Source organism: Desmodus rotundus, chromosome 4, assembly GCF_022682495.2.
Source record: "Desmodus rotundus isolate HL8 chromosome 4, HLdesRot8A.1, whole genome shotgun sequence".
Lineage (NCBI taxonomy): Eukaryota > Metazoa > Chordata > Mammalia > Chiroptera > Phyllostomidae > Desmodus > Desmodus rotundus.
The window spans coordinates 26,085,886-26,103,904 of NC_071390.1; the positions used below are offsets into that span (position 1 = coordinate 26,085,886).

General features: G+C 42.8%; 1 protein-coding gene across 3 annotated transcripts in view; it reads left to right on the forward strand.

The window, feature by feature from the left end:
• The first annotated feature begins 6,133 nt into the window (after positions 1-6,133).
• The window catches only part of ALDH18A1 (aldehyde dehydrogenase 18 family member A1), a 38,155-nt gene continuing 26,269 nt past the window's right edge, over positions 6,134-18,019 (forward strand). For 2 of the 3 annotated variants that reach the window (XM_024563161.4, XM_024563163.4), the window contains exons 1-3: positions 6,134-6,286; positions 9,098-9,213; positions 15,134-15,348. In XM_024563161.4, the coding sequence (XP_024418929.2) occupies positions 9,126-9,213; positions 15,134-15,348 (303 nt within the window). In that variant the 5' untranslated portion in view covers positions 6,134-6,286; positions 9,098-9,125. The remainder of the gene's footprint in view (positions 6,287-9,097; positions 9,214-15,133; positions 15,349-18,019) is intronic. The other variant, XM_024563162.4, reaches the window with a different exon arrangement.

Sequence of the window (18,019 nt, forward strand, 5' to 3'; positions counted from 1 at the left end):
AATTTTCCAAAGTCTTTGGTGACTTAGAACTTTAGAGTTTTTCTGGGTTAAATGGTGAAAATCATCAAATATCTAGATATTCTGAAATAACAGGATACTGAAATACTCATTGATCTGAGCTGGCCTACTTTGGCTTCTTATTGCAGGGAAGCTAGAAAATCAATTTGGATCTGTTAATGAATATATCTTATACTTTACTTGAAGTATGTCTCTTGAAAATGTGAGTGTGTTTGCCAATGGGGGGGCTGTTTCTAAAAGTTACGAAATGTATTCATAAAAGTATCATTCTAAAGAATGCTAATTACTTACTTTTAGTAGTCAGTAAAAATCAAAGTTTCTAAGAATTAAGAATTCTAATTTAGTTGGAAAGAAATTGTATGGTTTGGTAACAGAAAGTATAAAGTATGAAAACACTTATTGAAGAAAAAAAAATCATTTGTTCTAAAGTTGGTTATTCCTGAATGAGTTAAGAAGCAGTGAACTAAAAGGGACTGTAAATTGCAGAAAGATTGTGTACATCACACAAAGTCTTGTGCAAGTTGAAGAAGGTTTATAAAGAGAATCTTGAGAGGAGATTATATAGTTTAACTGAATAATGAATTTAATTAGGTAAATGAGTCTAAATATCAAAAGTAAGCTATTAAAGAATTTGTTTGGTTCTTTTCCAGTCTGTTAAAAGGGGAAAAAATTGTTCCTATATTTGTCTAGAAAGCAAAGATTCTATATTTTTTAAAATAGTTATGTGTTATATTGTGTGAATGAGGGTTTTGATTACCTTAAAACCCATATTCTTTATCATAAGAACTAAAGTTTCGCTGGCCTATATTTATGTTCGATATGTTTATTGTCACTTCTGGTAAATAAATAACTTAATATTGTTTCATGATATATAATCTTTTCGTCAATTATGTTTGACAACCTTCCCAGGGCTTACATTTTAAGATACTTTTTCTTGACCTAGAATTGGCTTTAGGTCATTCCCATAGGTCCCTTGAGGATTTGTTTTTTCTCCTTAAGAAATTTTGAACTAATTAAACCTACTTGATATGCTTAAAGTACATAAGAAGCTTTGTCAAATAAAGAAATAATAACTATGTCCTATTTGTATATACATATTTTTATTATTAAAGTGGATGTTCTAGAGATTATATAAAAATCTCCAAGAGTCTGTAATGGGGGACACACACGCCTGGAAATTGGGAAGAGGTTTGAGCTGAGCGTGAGACTTTGCCCCCTTGCTAAACATGGTGGCCAGAAGAGGGGCAGAGGCAAACATGGCTGGCACTGGCCCCCATTGGTTGGAAGGCTGACACTCCCACTGGAAATTCTGGGAGAGGACATTTGAAATGGAATGTGCCAGAAAGCAAAGACTCAGTTGGTTCTTCCTCCTCCCCTGGGCAGGGGGCAGGTCAGTGGTCACCAGAAGGCCTGTGAGTGGAGGCCTAGGGGCACAGACTCTGAAAGATGCCTGACGCTGGACTGTGACTAGAGACCAGCTAAGCCACCTACGTTTATGATACCTTTGGGTGGGAGAAGAGGTTCCAGGTACAACCTTGAACTGAGCTGGCAGAGTAACAGGGTGATTTTTCCTTGGGTGTCTTAAGAGGGAACAGTCGTTGAAGCAGAAGCTTGCCTTTATTTCCAAAGACCTTGGTGGTTATAGCACCATGAACAGATTTTTGTCCTTGTGTTATTTTCAGTTCTCAAACTTATGTAGTAGGTGTAATAAGACTATTTTTTGATGTTATACTCTGACTTTCTTTCCCCTTACTTTTGTTACCCAGATATTTTAAGCAGAAACTTGCCATTAAATAAAATATTCCTTTCTTTTCCACCAATCTCAGGCTTTGGAGATTTGCCTGGTAGGTGACCAGTGGTAGGACCCCACCCCCCAACCACTGGTTGGGTTTGGTAACAAATCTACAAAGTTCTGATGTACTTTAATTTGTAATTCTAACTGTTATCTTAAAATGTTGTTACAGGAAAGCAAATTCCTTTGTCAATTGCATTATAATCATTTCTGTAACCATGTCATTTGAAATTTTTTTTATCATTTAGAGACAGTCATTGTTTTACCCTGATGCATTTACAAGTATGTTACATCTTCAGAAAGACCCATGGAAAAGGACTCTGACTTATTCTAAATTAAATATTAGTGAAATTTTTCAGATCATATTTTTTAACTGGCTGAAGATTACTAGAATTCTGTGGAATAACTGGATTTATAGAATTACTGGCAAATAATCAGCATAAACAAAAATTGATTATGAGATACAATGAACTGAAGATGATTGTAGTTTTTGTAACTTTGTGTTGAAAACATTGCTAATTTTTAATCCTTTTGTTTTTTAGACATAAGGAAACTTGTTTTTTTCTTAAAGCAATTTTGTAAATTATACTTTCATAAGCAATATTGAGGCATTTATATTTTTCTCCCTACCTGATCCCTCTGGAATTTGGCAACTCTTAATGAGTGAGTAGTATTATTTCCATAGCAATATATTTGTTTGCATAGATTCAATAGGAATCTGATTTTTTCATAACAGGACAAACATAGCCAGTTTCCAATTATGGTTTTATTAACTAAGACTTTGACTGGAATATCATGTATTAGAAGGACATGCCTAGACTTTGGATGTCAGCAAAAGCTTTAAAGAATGAAGATTGACTTTGAAGCCAATTCAAGCCCCTTGGAGAAATGGCCTGGTACCTTGCTTATTCATAAGGTTCATGGCCGCCTTTCCAAGTAGAGAGTGAATGTTGCTTTCCTGGGAAATGGCAAGGAAGAATCTCAAGAACTTGAGGAACTCACCCAAAGTTATAGGTATTGCAGGCAAAGCCTGATGGCAACTGGGCGGCTTGCCTTCTCTGCCCTCTGGGGCTAATTAAAGCTCAATCTGGAAATTCTTTGTAAGATTCCAGCAAAGCATATTTAAGAAAGCCTATATTATCATCTGTGATTCCTGTTGTGTTTATGCAAATAATCAGGCTGAATTTGAAATTGGACTTAATGCAGTAAATGAATTGGTCTTCATTTGGCTCTTTGATAAAAATAAGAGTGATGCTAGGAGCGGAAATTGTGTTTTAATAGACTCTATAATACACGCTTATGGACATTAAACTCTAGTTCAGTTAACTGTCTTCAAAGTTTTATTTTTCACTTATTAACAGAAGTGGATCCTGACTTTTTCTAGCTTTTGCCCCATAATATTGAGAACTGTAACAGAATTTGTCTCCACCAGATTACAAGCTCTGCTCCTACTCAGGAAATACCACCTCTAGGCACCATCACCACCTTCTTCTGTGCCCAGGCCTCATCACCCCTCTGACAGAGTGCAGGGATCTCTTGGCTCTGAAGGAAAACAATGCCGCTCTAAAGGGAAATGATGCCCCCTTTCAGCAGGAAGCAGTTACAGAAAAGATCCTGTACTCCTTTTCCCTGAAGGATTCAGAACCAAGATCCTTGAGGAGGAAATACAGTAGGCAGTTAGACAAAATCAGAGCAACTACGATAAGCCAGGAACAGAAGGCCACTAAAGAAGAAAGCCTTGGGTGCCTAGCAATGGGCATAGGAAAAAGGAAATGAATTTTTAAGAGGACACATAGGCAGATGGTAAAATAAAGTAATTACTCAAATATTAAGTAAGGAGGCCCAGGGGCTCCTCTGGACACATCCCAATCCGTCATTCCCCACAGGAGCCCCTGGTACAATTGACAGTGGGGAACAAGTTCATTAACTTTTTAATAGACACTGAAGCCATGTATTCTGTACTAACATCAAATTGACTAAAAACTCCACAACAGTCTCGGTCACAGGGATAACAGGGCAAATAAAAAGACTTCCTCCAGCCTTTATCTATTTTCATGGATACCACAGGGACTCAGGTCCATATTAGGAGGAATTTAAGTTTAACCATTCTTTTCTTTATCATGCTTGTCTTTGTTGTTTTAAACTTCCTTATGAATTGTTTTTCCCATGCCAGAAAAATTGTATCTGCTCAAGGCACCTCTAAAAAATATGTATTGGCTTTTAACTCATGAGATTTTGCTTTATAACAGGCTCGGGTTTTTCATTCCCCCAGAAGATTCAGAGGACATCAATAGCTCCAAAGATATGGAGGAAGAATTGACAGTGGGGAATTATAACAGGGAATAAAAACTTTATACCACTCTGACTTACCATGAAATAAGATGTACTAATAGGCTGATAAAGTAACTCACATACTGACTTTCTTTGTAAGCATATTGCACATGCCAGCAGTTCCAGTTTCTACTTATACAAGAAATGTCCTTGATCACAACTTTGGGTGACACAGATTGCCAAACTGCAGGAATTTGGGTGGCACTGACCACTTCCAGAATGTTAATATTAAAGATTCATATCAAGTTCACCAAAGACACAACATGTCAACGGCCTCTCGCCCTGATCTCTTTGTTCTCCTGTCCCTTTCCCTCTTCATAAAAATCCCTGCCTGCACTGAAATGTTGATGGGCTTTGAGATGAGAGTCCTCATTCTTCCAGGTTGCTGGCATCTGAATAAAACCTCTTTCCTTTTTTCACCAGCATCTGTCTCATGAGTTTGGCTTTTGTTGAAACAGGCTGCCAAACCATGGTTTCAATTACAGGAGGTTAGTGTAGCTTCCACCTAATCCTCTGCTATCTTGGATTGCATGATATTTAAATCAAGGGACTTGGGTTCTTTTACTGGGAGATGCACTCTCCAAAGACCCCAGTTGTGGGGCCCTGACATTAGTAGTGAATTCCACATGAAATATTTTTTTTTTTATCATAAGGCAATGGCAGCTTACAAAGGGCAGTGCATGTGGGCGTGGTTGGGCCCTACCTGCATGACCAACTCAGATTCTGGGTTGCAGAGGAAACTACTTAAAAAGGTAATTTCCTATTATCATTTCTGAGTGGAGAGAGAATACTTGGAAAGCAGGAAGCATTAAAATTTGGGGGACTAGAGCATAATTATTTTATCCTTGTAATTAAAATGAAATTTTGATGGAAGATATGTCATTTTATCTATTTGTCTTAAACTTTTAAATCCCTTTTATAAAAAACAGTATAAATAACAGGATGTGATAGTGAAAATAGTATTGAACACCTACTCTGAAACAGAATTGTAAGATACAGCCCCTCAGTGAGCTGACAATGTAATGGGGGAAAACTGACATGTGACACAGGAGACACATTTGTTCCGAGAAATGAGCCATGCGAGCTATACTAGTGAGGGACAAGCTTTGAGGAGGTGGTAAGACTGGAGCTGAACGTGGGAGATGCGTAGGGCGAGAGACGAGGAGGTGATCCCAGGAGCCAAGGACAACCTGAGTGATGTCTCCTGTGGATCAGAGGGTTGGGAAGCTGAAGTGACTGGCAAAAGTAGGCCCTCAGATGGGGTATGTAAGGTGGGTACTCATGGGCACTGGGAAGCCAGGCAGAGAAATTGGGAGATAGTCTACTTTTTTTTCCACAGCATGTTAATGGTCTGACTGTAAAATTGCTTTTGAATAAGGCATACATTAGTTCCTAAATCCCACTTCAAAAAAGAAGATGACTGTAAGCACCATTACAAAGTACCTTGAAAGTAAATTACTTTCCTGGAAGAAGGTGGCAAAGTTCTTGTACAGTTAATACTAACCTAGGAGAAAGTGCTTCTTTCACCAATGCCCTTGCTGAATGAAAGTTGGGCTGGGAACCTTGGGAAAGCATCCAGACGATTAGGGGGCAAATCATTTTATCACAGTCCCAAAATATTCCTCTTTAAGTAGCAAAAGTTTGCCGGGACTGTGGTCTTTAAGTATGTATACATTGATTCAACTTATTTTCAAGATAAGAAACACACACTGAAAAGCACGCGTAATGGCTTCTACCTGCAGCTGAGGGATCCAGGCATCTTTTCAGCCTCCCTCGGAAGGCCCCACAGCGTGGCTCTTGGACACCCTCTTTGGCCCGTTCTCCTAGGACGTGGATGTTCAGCAGTGGAACTCAGGCCCCGCCTTCCGGCCTATGCCAGGGCTTCGGTGGGCGGGGCCCGCCACGTGGAGCGAGGACCAGATTCTCAGACGGCGTCTCCGCCGTTGCCGCGGCGCAGCTCCGGATCAGCCCCTTAGCCCCACGTCAACAGCGCAGGCCGGGCGGCCTGGCTTTACTCCTACGCCGCTGACGTAACGTCATCTTGCGGGACGTGGACGGAAGAAAAAAGAGTAAGGCGGTGCCAAAATCGGCCCCGCGTGGACTGCCGGCTGGGCAGTGAGGCCGAGCGCGGTAGCGGTGAGTCAGGTACGCGGGAGGCGCGGGGATGGAGAGGCACCTGCGCCTCTGCGAGGGTTGATGCGGCGCCTGGGCCGAGGCAGGGGAACGTGGGCGCGCCGGGCCGCGCGAGCGCCGCACGAGCAGGAGCCGGGTGGCCCGGGCCCACGAGTGGGCGTGGGAACTCCCCGAGGGATGGCAGTGGGCTGAGGGTGCGCAGCACGGCCCCGGCGCGGTTCTTAGGAACCTTGTGGTGGAAACCAGGGTTGCGGGGACCTAGGACACCCGACCTTTCTGGCCACCGAAATGGAGGAACTGGTCCAGATGGACGTTTGGAGACTCGATGGACCCCTTCCCGGTCCTTTGCACCTGACTCGGTGTCGATATTTTATCCTGGTTTGGCAACACACTGACTCTCAGGGCCCGTCTGGCTTTCGCGATCTCCTCCTCAAAACCAACACCCCCCACCCCCCACCCCCACCCCCCGCAACCGAGGAATCCGCTCTCAACCGAATTTTGCAAAATGACATGCGGTCAGTGAGCAGTTCCTGGCACGTCAGGCAGCACCCGCTGCCCCCATTATCCCCCGCTCTTAAAGGCGGTGAGATTTATCGTGGAGTCTTTGCCTTTCAGTGAACCATATGCGGATCCTGTATTTCTGGGCGAAGTTTGTTAGGACTAAAGTTCAAGTCTCCGTCCAAATCAGTAAGATAAGGGTGTCCTATTTAGAACCTATAAAGAGGTACTTGAGAAATGTCCTGAGTCAAAACATGGAAACTCTTCTCAACTGATGACTTTGAGTCTAGAGACACACACGCGCACACACACCCATACCCTTCGCTCCCTGGAATCAGCTCTCTGATTCTTGAGGCCATAATGAACGCTTTTGGAGAGCATAATAAACTCTGGCAGGATGAACCATTCCTTGCAGTGAGGAAGGGGTCAGTCAGAGGCACTGTGGTATAGGGGAGGCCAGGAGGCGTGGTTTCTAGGTCACTTTTCATCCCAATAACTTAATGATCTTAAACATTCAGAGCTTTCAGTTACTTTTAGATAAGAGAGGAATAAACAGTCAATAAGTATAATTTGTGACTGTCTCCATCAGAGAATATTTCTTGAATTCTTTGTGACTGTGGCAGTCCCTGAAGGAAAGAAAGAAATGATTGTGAGATACCATTAGTGCCCAAAAGACAGGAGGAGGAAAACTGACATTTATTGACCGTCTGTTGTACACAGGCATTCATGCATTATCTCACTGAATTCTCACAATAACCCTATGCGGTCCTTACGGTTCCTGTCCCTGATTTACAAATGAAGAAACTGAGGGTTAGAAAGATTAAGTAACCCTCCAAAAGGCATACGGCTATTGAGTACAAAGCTTCAACCCAAATCCATCCCAACTTCAAAGCCCCTGTTCCCGGACTGTTTACTGTGCTGTCAGTGGGAGGTTTACAATCTCGCTGAGAAAAGCATGAACCAGTTAAAAGGTAACCTATAGGATTATACCCAACTTTGAATGCTGAAGTGGCTGCGGAAGGTTCCTGAAGGAAATGGAACTAGAATTTTAGTGTCACTACTTGATTATTTTACCATTTTGGCTCTTCTGTGAGTATTTTGGAAGAATTCATATGGAAATCATTGTTTGGCAACAATCAGTGAAGGAGTTTACACAGGAAGCAAACAGACCATGGGCCCATATCATGCTTCAGTATTATGAAAATAATTTTCTCTTGGGATCTTCCAGACTGTCACAAACAGAGAAGTCAACAAAGACAGCACTTAGCACTTCTGTTGCCTATTAGATGCCATATCTTTTACACCACACGTATCCTGCCAGTCTCTTCTTTCCCCCTTCTGTCTGTGCCTTTGTGCAGTATAAATTGAAGAACAGTAGATGCCACTCCTTACTTCTCTTCACTAAGGGCCTAAATGCTAGTCTTTGAGGCACATTTAAGAGGGTTGGAATATCCACCAATCCATACAGCATAGGTTAAAAGGAGGCCCCAGCAAGCAAAGAAGGTGCAGTATTTTTCTTATCTTGTGAAAGCAGCAATGTTCCAGCTGCAATAGTAAATGGCGTATTCTCTGTATATATATAGGAAGGAGCCCCCTACCTTTTTGTGAAATACATTATTTTTTGTCTAAAGCCTCAGTTTGACCTAGGGTGGGAAAATGCCCACAACCACCATGTTCTTAACTCTGAGGTGTCTAGCCATATACTCGTCCTCCTTGGGATGTGCCCAGTCCTTTAAAATGCCAGACATTTGTAGACATTGCCCCTCCTTCCCAGGGTAGTGAGAGTGTGCGTTAGATTCTTGTGGACGGCGGGAAGAAGGACATGGCAGCAGCCCCTGGCCTTTCCTCCCTCTGTGTCTGTGAGGATCGAGCTGACAGTTCAGATACATGGTTTTCAGAGTTCTGTTGAGGGTGATAGCAGGAAGGTGGAGATCACTGTTGTTGGATGTTGGATCTGGTTTTGATCTTTTGGAGACTGATTCCCCAATAGTATAGGAATTGTAGTGAAGATTTAGGATCAATACATAAACACTGTACCTTAAAGATTTTTTCATCACTCAGAATATTCATAATCCTCAGTTGCCACTTGCTTCCATAAAAACTAAGGCTGTCTAGGGAAGGGAGGGTTGAGTTGGACCATGGGAAGAAACCGTTTGATTTTGCTCTCTTTTCCACACTATACAGAGTGGGTAGGCGTTTCCCTAATACAGGGGAGTTTGGAGCGGGGTGTCAAATTTTTACTCTGAGCATGGGGAAGTAGAGGAAAAGAAAATGAATTGTGTAGCATTTTTCATTATTCAATTTTTTAAAAAATACATCCTGCAGGTACTGTGATCAGTGACCACATCACAACATGTTGAGTCAAGTCTGCTGCTCTGGCTTCCAGCTCTTCAGGCACCGTCTCCTGCCCTGGGCCCAACCCACAGCTCTCTCCAGACTGCGTAGGTACCATAGAAAGCTTAGCAGCGTGTGGGGAGTTCGGTCAGAGAGCATTTCAAACAAGGTCTTAAAGGAGGGGAAAAATATAAAATGGCAGAATTGGACAAAGACAGTGAGGAAGGAAGCAGCCTACTGGTGAAATGTTCTGTGTTTGTTTTTATCAATAACTTGAGACTTTTGGACAAAATACATAGATTTATGGCATAGAATCTGGTGATAGTTTCACATGTATGGTCTATACTGACCTTTAAACTCATCAAGGTGTATACATTAATTTTTAAAACTTGTATGTCAAATAAATAAGTAACTCAAAATTAAAACAATAATTTAAATAAAGTGTTACCTATATTCATTCCCCCCAAATTCTTTGTAAGCTATTTTTATTATTACTCTGTTGTAATTAAGCATTTTTAATTTTGAGATAATTATAGACTCACTTGAAGTTACAAGAATTGATACAGAGACATTCCTTACACCCTGTGCCCAGTCCTCTCAGTGTCCCAGCCAGGGTATTGACATTGACAGCGTTGACATAAGAACATGTCCATCACTGTACCATCATCCTTCAGGTCCCTCCGTTCTGACTGTGGCCCTCCTGCCTGTCTCTAACCGTGTCAACTCTACTCTGTTCTACATTTTTATAACTTTGTCCTTTCAAAAATGCTATATAAATGGAATCATACAATATGTGAGCAGTGGGGATGGCTTTTTTTTAACTCAGCAGAATTCTCTGGAGACTTATCCAACGTGTTTGTATAAACTGGTTCCTTTTTCTTACTGAGTAGTGTTTAATGGTACGGGCGCACCGCAGTTAGTGTCACCGTTCGCCATGGAACGGCGTCTGGTCTCCGTTGTTTGACTGTTATGCATAAGGCTACTGTGAACATTCCTGTACAGGATTTTGCACGAGCATAGTTTTCCTTTGTTTGGAATAAATGCCCAAGAGTTCAATTGCTGGATTATATGGTAGTTTAGTTTTACAAGAAACTGTCAAATTGTTTTGTAGATGGCTATGCCTTTTTACACTCACACCAGCACCATATGAGTTTTCCAGTTCTCCGCATCCTCACCAAAATGCGATGGTGTCCCTCTTTTATTTTATGCATTCTGATGGGTATGTGGTGACATCTCACTGTGGTTTTAACTTGCTTTTTCCCCAGTGGCTATTGATGTTAAACATCTTTTCATGTACTTCTTTGCCATTTGTATATTCTCTTCAGTGAAATGTCATTTGCTCATTTTTAATTGGATTGTTTGGTTTTCTGCTCTTAATTTTTGAGAGTATTGTATTATTAGATACTAGTCCTTGATCAGACCTGTAGTTTGAAAGTATTTTCTCCCAGTTTGTAGTTTGTCATTTCATTCTCTTACCAAGGTCTTTCACAAAGAAAAGTTTTTTGTTTTGCTTTTATTTTGATGAGGGCCAGTTTATCAGATTTCCCTTCTATGGATTATTCTTTGGGGGTCCAGTCTAAGAACTCTTTGTTTAGCCCTCGATCCTGAAGATTTTCTTTCTTTTTCTTTTTTTTTTAAGGTTTTACAGTTTTACGTTGAAGTGCCCGATCATTTTGAGTTAATTTTTGTGTAAGGTGTGAGGGTTAAGTCAAGGTTCAGTTTTTTGCCTACGGGTGTCTAGTTGTTCCAGCACCCTTTGTGGAGAGGCTGTTTATTATAGTTGAGTTGGCTGTCTCCTTGATAACACCTAACTCTTCTCAACATTCTATCTCCAGACCTTACCGCAAGACAGCGAACCCTTCTTTATAATACAGGAATATTTGGGTGTTTACTTTTCACCTGTGTCTGTTCGTGCACTGGTGCTTTTTTCCCCTCACAACTTTATGAGTTGGGTAAGGTTACAGCAAGTAAGTACAAGGTTGAGATTCCAACCTTCTGGCTCCAGTCTGGCTCCAGAGGCTACACTTGACCTCTTACAGTATATCGTCTGCCCTGTAAAGAAAGGTGTCTGAATAGTTAACCCAGCTCTTAGGATATAATAAGTATTCACTTCAATATTTTTATTCTTGATTTTCTACTTTATTCTCAGTAGCCTCATTCACAGAAGGAGGCACTTTCTGATCTTGTCCTTAGATTTATTTTTCTATTTTTGTATCCAGATTTTTCTGGAGCCTGCGGCCCTGTGTTCGCTGACCACAATAAGCAGAAGAGAAGAAAACAAATTAGAAAGGCAAAGTGAGAAAGCGTATAGACACAAACATGGAGGAAAGTGGAAAGCCAGGAAGGGGGAAGAAGTCATGTCAGGGTGCCTTCCTGGTCAGGCCTGAGGACTCTGATGCTGAAAGGTGAAGGGCCTCTCCTCCCCCGGAGTATGACCCATGGCACTTTTGAGGAATGTGACAGCCTTACTCCACCCCAGCCCCCACACACGTGCATACACATGCGCTCAGGAGCCCCTCAGACGTACGAGGACGAGATGGCTATGCTTTTGGACTTAGGGCCTAAAGGTCCCTTAGGAAATGGGAAGAGATTACGCATCCCAAAGCCTTGGATTTTTCCAAAGGAATCAAGGCTTTCTCAGTCTTCACTATGGACCCTAAAAAGTATGGTACACTGCAGGTCATTAGAAAATGCCCCTAGAAAGGTAGGGTCAATCCAGGAGGGTGAAAGCATTGCTGAACAGGAAACCCAGAAAGCCCTGGGTCCCACAGAACTCTCCTTGGTGCTCCAGCCTACTGGACGTGACTGCACGTTCACTGGCTTGAAACCTTGTTGAACCTCCTTTTGAACCTTGTCAGACCTGGTCTGCTGTGACCCAGTTGCCAGCAGCCAGAGTGACCCCGACTGCCTGGCACCAAGCCGAGCCACCCTCTGCTGATAAACACTGTGCATCAGGTGTCTCATTCATGCTAACCTGGCCTGATAGATTCTAACTGGTTGCTGTCGTATGATCACCTGGACTGACACGTGTGCTACTGCCTGTGTCCCTGAGGTACCCTGGGGTGGCAGCAGACTTCCAGAACAGGGCAAGCCCTGTAGTGGACAGGAGTGAAAAACGGCCAGCAGGCCTAGTCCTGAGAGCTGTCAAAGGGAGGGTGTGGCTCTGAGCTCTGCAGCCCCAGGGGAGTAAGCCTCTCCCTCTCCCACCTCTCTCTCTGTGCGGTCGGTCAGCAAGGCCAGGACTGTTATGTGTGTAACTTTTAAGCTTAGTCTTGGGTGTGCATACTGCTTAGGATAATAACCTTGAAGACTGAATCAGGGTACCTATATTGCTGAACCCAGTGAAGAAAGGGAGCTCTCCATGGAACTTAGCCCCAACAACAAACCTGTCCTTCGGCAGGAAGAGACTCCTCCAGCAGGAAGAGACAATCCACCTGTGGGTCTAGCAAGGGTGCCAAGTGCCAGGTCTGTCCCAGGTGATGGACTTGCTGAGCAGCTTTCTGCCAGCACCTGGACTGCAGGCCTGGTATCTCCAGTGGACTTGAAGTATAATCGCTTTTTAAAATGTTTCTTTAGGAGAGGGAAAAAAGGACTCTTTACGAATTCCCTAAAAATGTTCCTCCTGAGATTTGTGTGTGAAATAGGCAGAGAGGGAGGAGAACGCACCGTGATCTTCCAGTCCATGGAATGAGATTCTGCCTGCTTACCCACCGTCGTGACAGCAGAGAGGAAAGGGGAGAAGCTAGATCGTATTTAGAGGAGGTCGTGGTCTGCAGTCAGGAGACAGGGGGATTAGAGCTAGAGAAATGCTGAGAAATCTATAAATATAAATGGAAGTAATAGCAGTTGACTCAAGGGGAGGAAGTTATTCTGTGATAGTACAGTTAGAGAAAAATGGTCCAAAAGGTGGCTTGGAATGACTACTTTTAGTCATTCATTAATGCCTCTCATGATACATAGAGAACTCCTGGGGAGGGGGCAGGAATACCTAAAATTTAGTCCTGCTGAGAACCTGTGTGCCCGTTGTCTCGCTTCTTACAGTCCGAGAGTCCCACGACGCAAAGGTCCATTTGAAGGGAGTGAGACCATCTGTCAACAACTCCCATCCCATCTCTTCCCCTGTCCAGGCCTCCTCGCCTGCCCACCCCTCTGCCTGTGCACCCGTCCTCCTTCTGTGTCAGTTACAATTAGGTCCGGTGTGTGTATCAGAAACCCCAAAACAATAACGGCTCCAACAGGCTAGAAATCTCTTTCTCTGTCTTTCTCCTGGAAGAAGCCTGGGGTCCCAACAGAAGGGAGGGTTCCAGAGCAGTGTGTGAAACCATCCCGCTCCCACACTCCTTTCTTTTCCTTTGCAGTTCTTACTGTGTTGTCTTAGAGTCTGAAGTGGACGTTTGAGCTCTAGCCTTCACACCCATGCTCCCAGCAGCAGGATGGATGAAGGGAAGAAGGAAGCACTTTTCCTTTTTTTTTTTTTTTTTAATATCTTCTTTGTTTACATTTAATGTAATTTCAGTCAAAAAGGCATCAATAAGAAACATAACATTGGGTAATAAAAGGAAGAGATTCTAAGAGGCAGGATGATTCTACATATAGACAGTAATTGGGGGGCTCTGAGCTGCAGAACCTTGATTTATGTAGGAACAAATAATAGCCATGAATTGGCACAAATAGATGTGGCTGATGGCAGCTTGAAATCAAGCAGCTGTGGGTTAAGATCTCACTCTGAAAGCACTTTTGTTTTTTTAAGGAAATTCCTGGAAGTCCCGCATACGTTTTCACATGTATTGCATTAACCAGAACTTAGGCACGTGGCCATGTCTACCTGTACGAGAAGGTGTGGGAAATGTGATCTTTTGACTGATGGCACTGTACCCTGCTAGAGCAGAAAGTCTCCGTACCCTGTGAGGGAGGGAGCGGGTAATTGGCAAGTAGGTAGTGGGAAGAGTTGGACCTGTGAGAGGTGGCGAAGGGTTCAGTGTCTGACATTTAGCTCTTAGTGCTTTTGGCTTACGTAAGTATATTTTCAGCTTTTTCACCAACTTTTGTTTGTTGTTTTGTTTTGCCTCCTTAGAAGTCGTATACAGCTTTGCCAAAAAAAGAAAGAAAGAAAGAATCAGGAAAGGATTGCTTAGGGGTAGATGTCCAAAGGGATAAAAACAAAGCATCTGACTCCCATACTGCTTTTCCTTTGGAAAGCTATCCAGTTTCTTTTACCATTATTACAGGTACCTGGGTTCATGTCAGAGAGAAGATTTGTAGGTAGATTAGTCATAATGTTTTGTTACTCATACTAATTACTTTGCTCTTAATTGTCTTTGCTAATCAGACTCACTCTTTTTATAGCGATGTGGCTTTAAAAGCACATATACAGTATTTTTTATTATGAAAGCAATGCATTTATATTACATAAATTTGGGGGGGAAAGGAATAAAAAAGTTAAATCACCTATAATCCATTAGGAGATAAAATATTAATGTTCTGATTTATTTCCTTCATCTTTTTTCTGTGCATTTAAACATGTCTATGAAACATACTATGAATACTTTCCTATGTTATTAAAAATGCTAAAAATGTTCATGAATCCATCTGCCTCTTTTTGGACATTTAATCTATTATAATCTTATTATAAATAACACTGGTGAACAGCTTTTAGATGAGTCTTTTTGTCTTGATCTCTGATTAGTTTCTTAGAATAAATTTCTGAACATGGAATTGCCAAGTGAAAAGATGAGAACATTTTAAGGCTTTTGATACATTTTGCCAACATGTCTTCAGAAAAGTTTGTTGTTTAACCTCTTCACCGGCAGTGTTTGCCCGTGGCCTGTGCCGTGAGTGCACACTCCACTCAGTACGAGAACAAGCACATGCTAGGTCTGGCTTTTGATATACTGGTTTTACTCAGTTAAGAATGATAAAGCTATTTTCTAGTGGCTAAACTGGTTAATATTGTGCATATATCTTTTTAATGGGATGATATATTGTCTTTTTCTTTTTGTGTGTGTGTGTTTGACTTTGGGGGTATAGATCGTGTCCAGCCCTCAGCCATCAGAAATGTCCGTTCCTGGAGCAATATCCCCTTTATCACGGTGCCCCTCAGCCGTGCACACGGCAAGCCCTTTGCCCACCGCAGTGAGCTGAAACATGCCAAGAGAATCGTGGTGAAACTTGGAAGTGCCGTGGTGACCAGAGGCGATGAATGTGGCCTGGCGCTGGGACGCCTGGCATCTATTGTTGAGCAGGTAACTGCCAAGATGGAAAAAAGTCCACTGAACTAAAAAAATAAAGCAGTTTTTAAGCTGTCATTTCAGGTTTATCAACTTGTACAAATAATCTTGATTTGAGTGCAGTAGATTTAACCTGAATTGAAAACTCCCTTCCCTGCTGAAGGTGCCAGTGGGGGACAGCATCCCAGGGCAAGCAGAGCGATGTCAAGGAGGAGAGCTGATTTCATTCAGTTCATCTCTCAGGCTCCTTAGTAATAAGTGTTTCTTAATCCTGACTGCATGTTAACACTGTCTGAGGACCTGGAGGTGCCTGCGCTTCAAACAGTCATTTAACATGCGTCTCTGGGTGGGGCTCACACACCAAGTTTCCAGTTTCCCAAGTGACACTGATAGGTAGTTAGGGTTGAGAACTCAGGTGGATGTGGGTAAATACTGAACTTTTCTTTTTCCCATTTTGTTGGGCTTTTTCTTTTATCAGTCCAATAATCTTGAAATAAATATCAGCTATCATTGCAAAGATTTTCCAAGTCCAGATATTTAAAAGGACTCACCAGACTCCACAGAGAAACCCCATGTAATCCTTTCATTTAAAAGCAGAGGATATGCACTGGCCGGTGTGGCTCGGTTTGTTGGAGTGTGGTCCTGTAACTGGAAGTTTGCGGGTTCCATTCCTGGTCAGGGCTGATACTGCTAGGTCCCTTGCAGATTCGATCCCTGGTCTGGGTGCATATGATCTCTGGTCGGGGCACGTGTGGGAGGCATCCAGTTAATGCTTCTCTCTTGTATTGATGTTTCTCTCCCTTCCTCTGACCCTTCCTGTCTCTAAAAGCAATGGGAAAAAAAAAGTCCTTGGGTGAAGACAAAAAATAAAATAAATATAGAAAGGCAAAGGATACAGGCGAAAGAGAGAGCGCAAGCAAACACTGGGGGTGGGTCTGAGAGACAGACATGCAGCTGTGCACAAGCCCCCTGGGGTCCTTCTGTGGATACAGGGACCACCATTTTTTCCAGGTTGAATCAGAAGAGATCTTGTAAAGAATCTTGGCTTTGGAAGGGCTCAAAGCAGAAGTTTCTGGTGGGGATTTAATGCTCCACTGGCCATGCAGTCAAGCCAGACTGACCACAGATTATCCAAAAAAGAAACTGACCTTGGGGGTTGACAGTCAGAATTTGGACTTTGAGCATGTCATAAATCCCACTACCCTTGTCTTTGCCAAGAGCAAGGCTCAGCAAACTTTTTCTGTGAAGGGCAGATAGTAAGTATTTTAGGCTTTGTAGGCCATGTGGTCTATGTGTCAACCAAGTTCTGCCGTTGTAGCACGAAAGCCACCTTAGACAGTGAGTAAATGAGTGAGCAAGGCTGTGTTCCACTAACAATCTGATTATAAAAACAGATGCAGGTCAGATGTGACCTGCAGGCTGTGGTTTGCCAGCCCTTGACCACGAGTCAAAAACCAGACAGCCAGGCATCCTGGAGATGGAGCTAGAGCTTTTCCATTCTAGCCCTCTATCCTTTTTAACCATATTTTCAGTTTTTATAATAACTCCACTGAGGAGTTGGAAACTGCTAGCCTGAAACTTGACAGCATTTTCTTCTTATATTTTCTATGCTGAGCAATTATTATCAAGTCTGCCTCCCAGATTGAGCCCATCAGATCAATTCAGTTTAACAAATACTTGTCGAAGGGCTACATTTTGAAGGATTTAACAGACCTCTGAAGGGCCTCTCTGCCACTGGGGAGCTAGGACTGGGACACCCAAAACGATCAGGCGATTGTTTAAAGCAGTAAGTATTCAAATGAGCGGGCTCACAAGGCATTGACGGATGGGTCATGGGGCAGAAGAGTCAAATGACAGTGCTGTTGTTGGGGCCTCCTAGCAGAGCTGGGGCTCAGCCTGGGCCTTTACAACTGGTTGGATTTGCACCAACAGAGGGGGACTGTTCCACGCTGCCAGGTGCACAGGGTGAGTGGTGCCCCGCAGTTGTGCAGGTCACTGCTTCTGGGGACGAAGAGGCTCTGCAAGTGGGTTCCAGAGGGGGGACGAAAACAGGAATGAGTGTGGCAGGTTGGGGGGCCAGGGAGGAGGTGAGCTTGTGAACAGTGGTCGTGATCTTCTCAGGGTGAGTGGGCAATAAAGCCGATCACTCCATCAGGCAAGGCTTTGGCAAGGTGGAGCAGTTGGGATTCAGTCTCAAAGCAGCATGAAGATTCTGAGCAAAGGGGAAAGTTGATTAAAACCGTGGGGACAACCTGGTAATGATCCTAGGTCACCAGCTTCCCTTCTAGAGACACCCGTGGGCCTAATGGAAGGGCTTTCTAGATCAGGGCAGTACTAGTATGTCTTGTCTAGGGTGTCTGATCATACTAGGTGGACACTGGAGCCAGCTTATAAAGTGGCTTCCACTGGCCACAGATGGACCGTAGTTACTGCAATGAACTTAAACACAAGAACTATGTTTAAATCCATGAATTCTTAATGACACTTTACAATAGATCATTGGTCATCTTTGGAGGGTACTAGAGAACCTACTCATTATATTGAAAACGGGTAAATAAAGGGAAAGAGACACACGTTTTTTGTTCTGCCTTTCATAAACAAACTACACCTCCAAGTGATCAAATGGTTAGTGAGGGAAAATGTCTGTGAAAGTGAGCGAAGCCTATGAATGAAGAATAGAATGAAT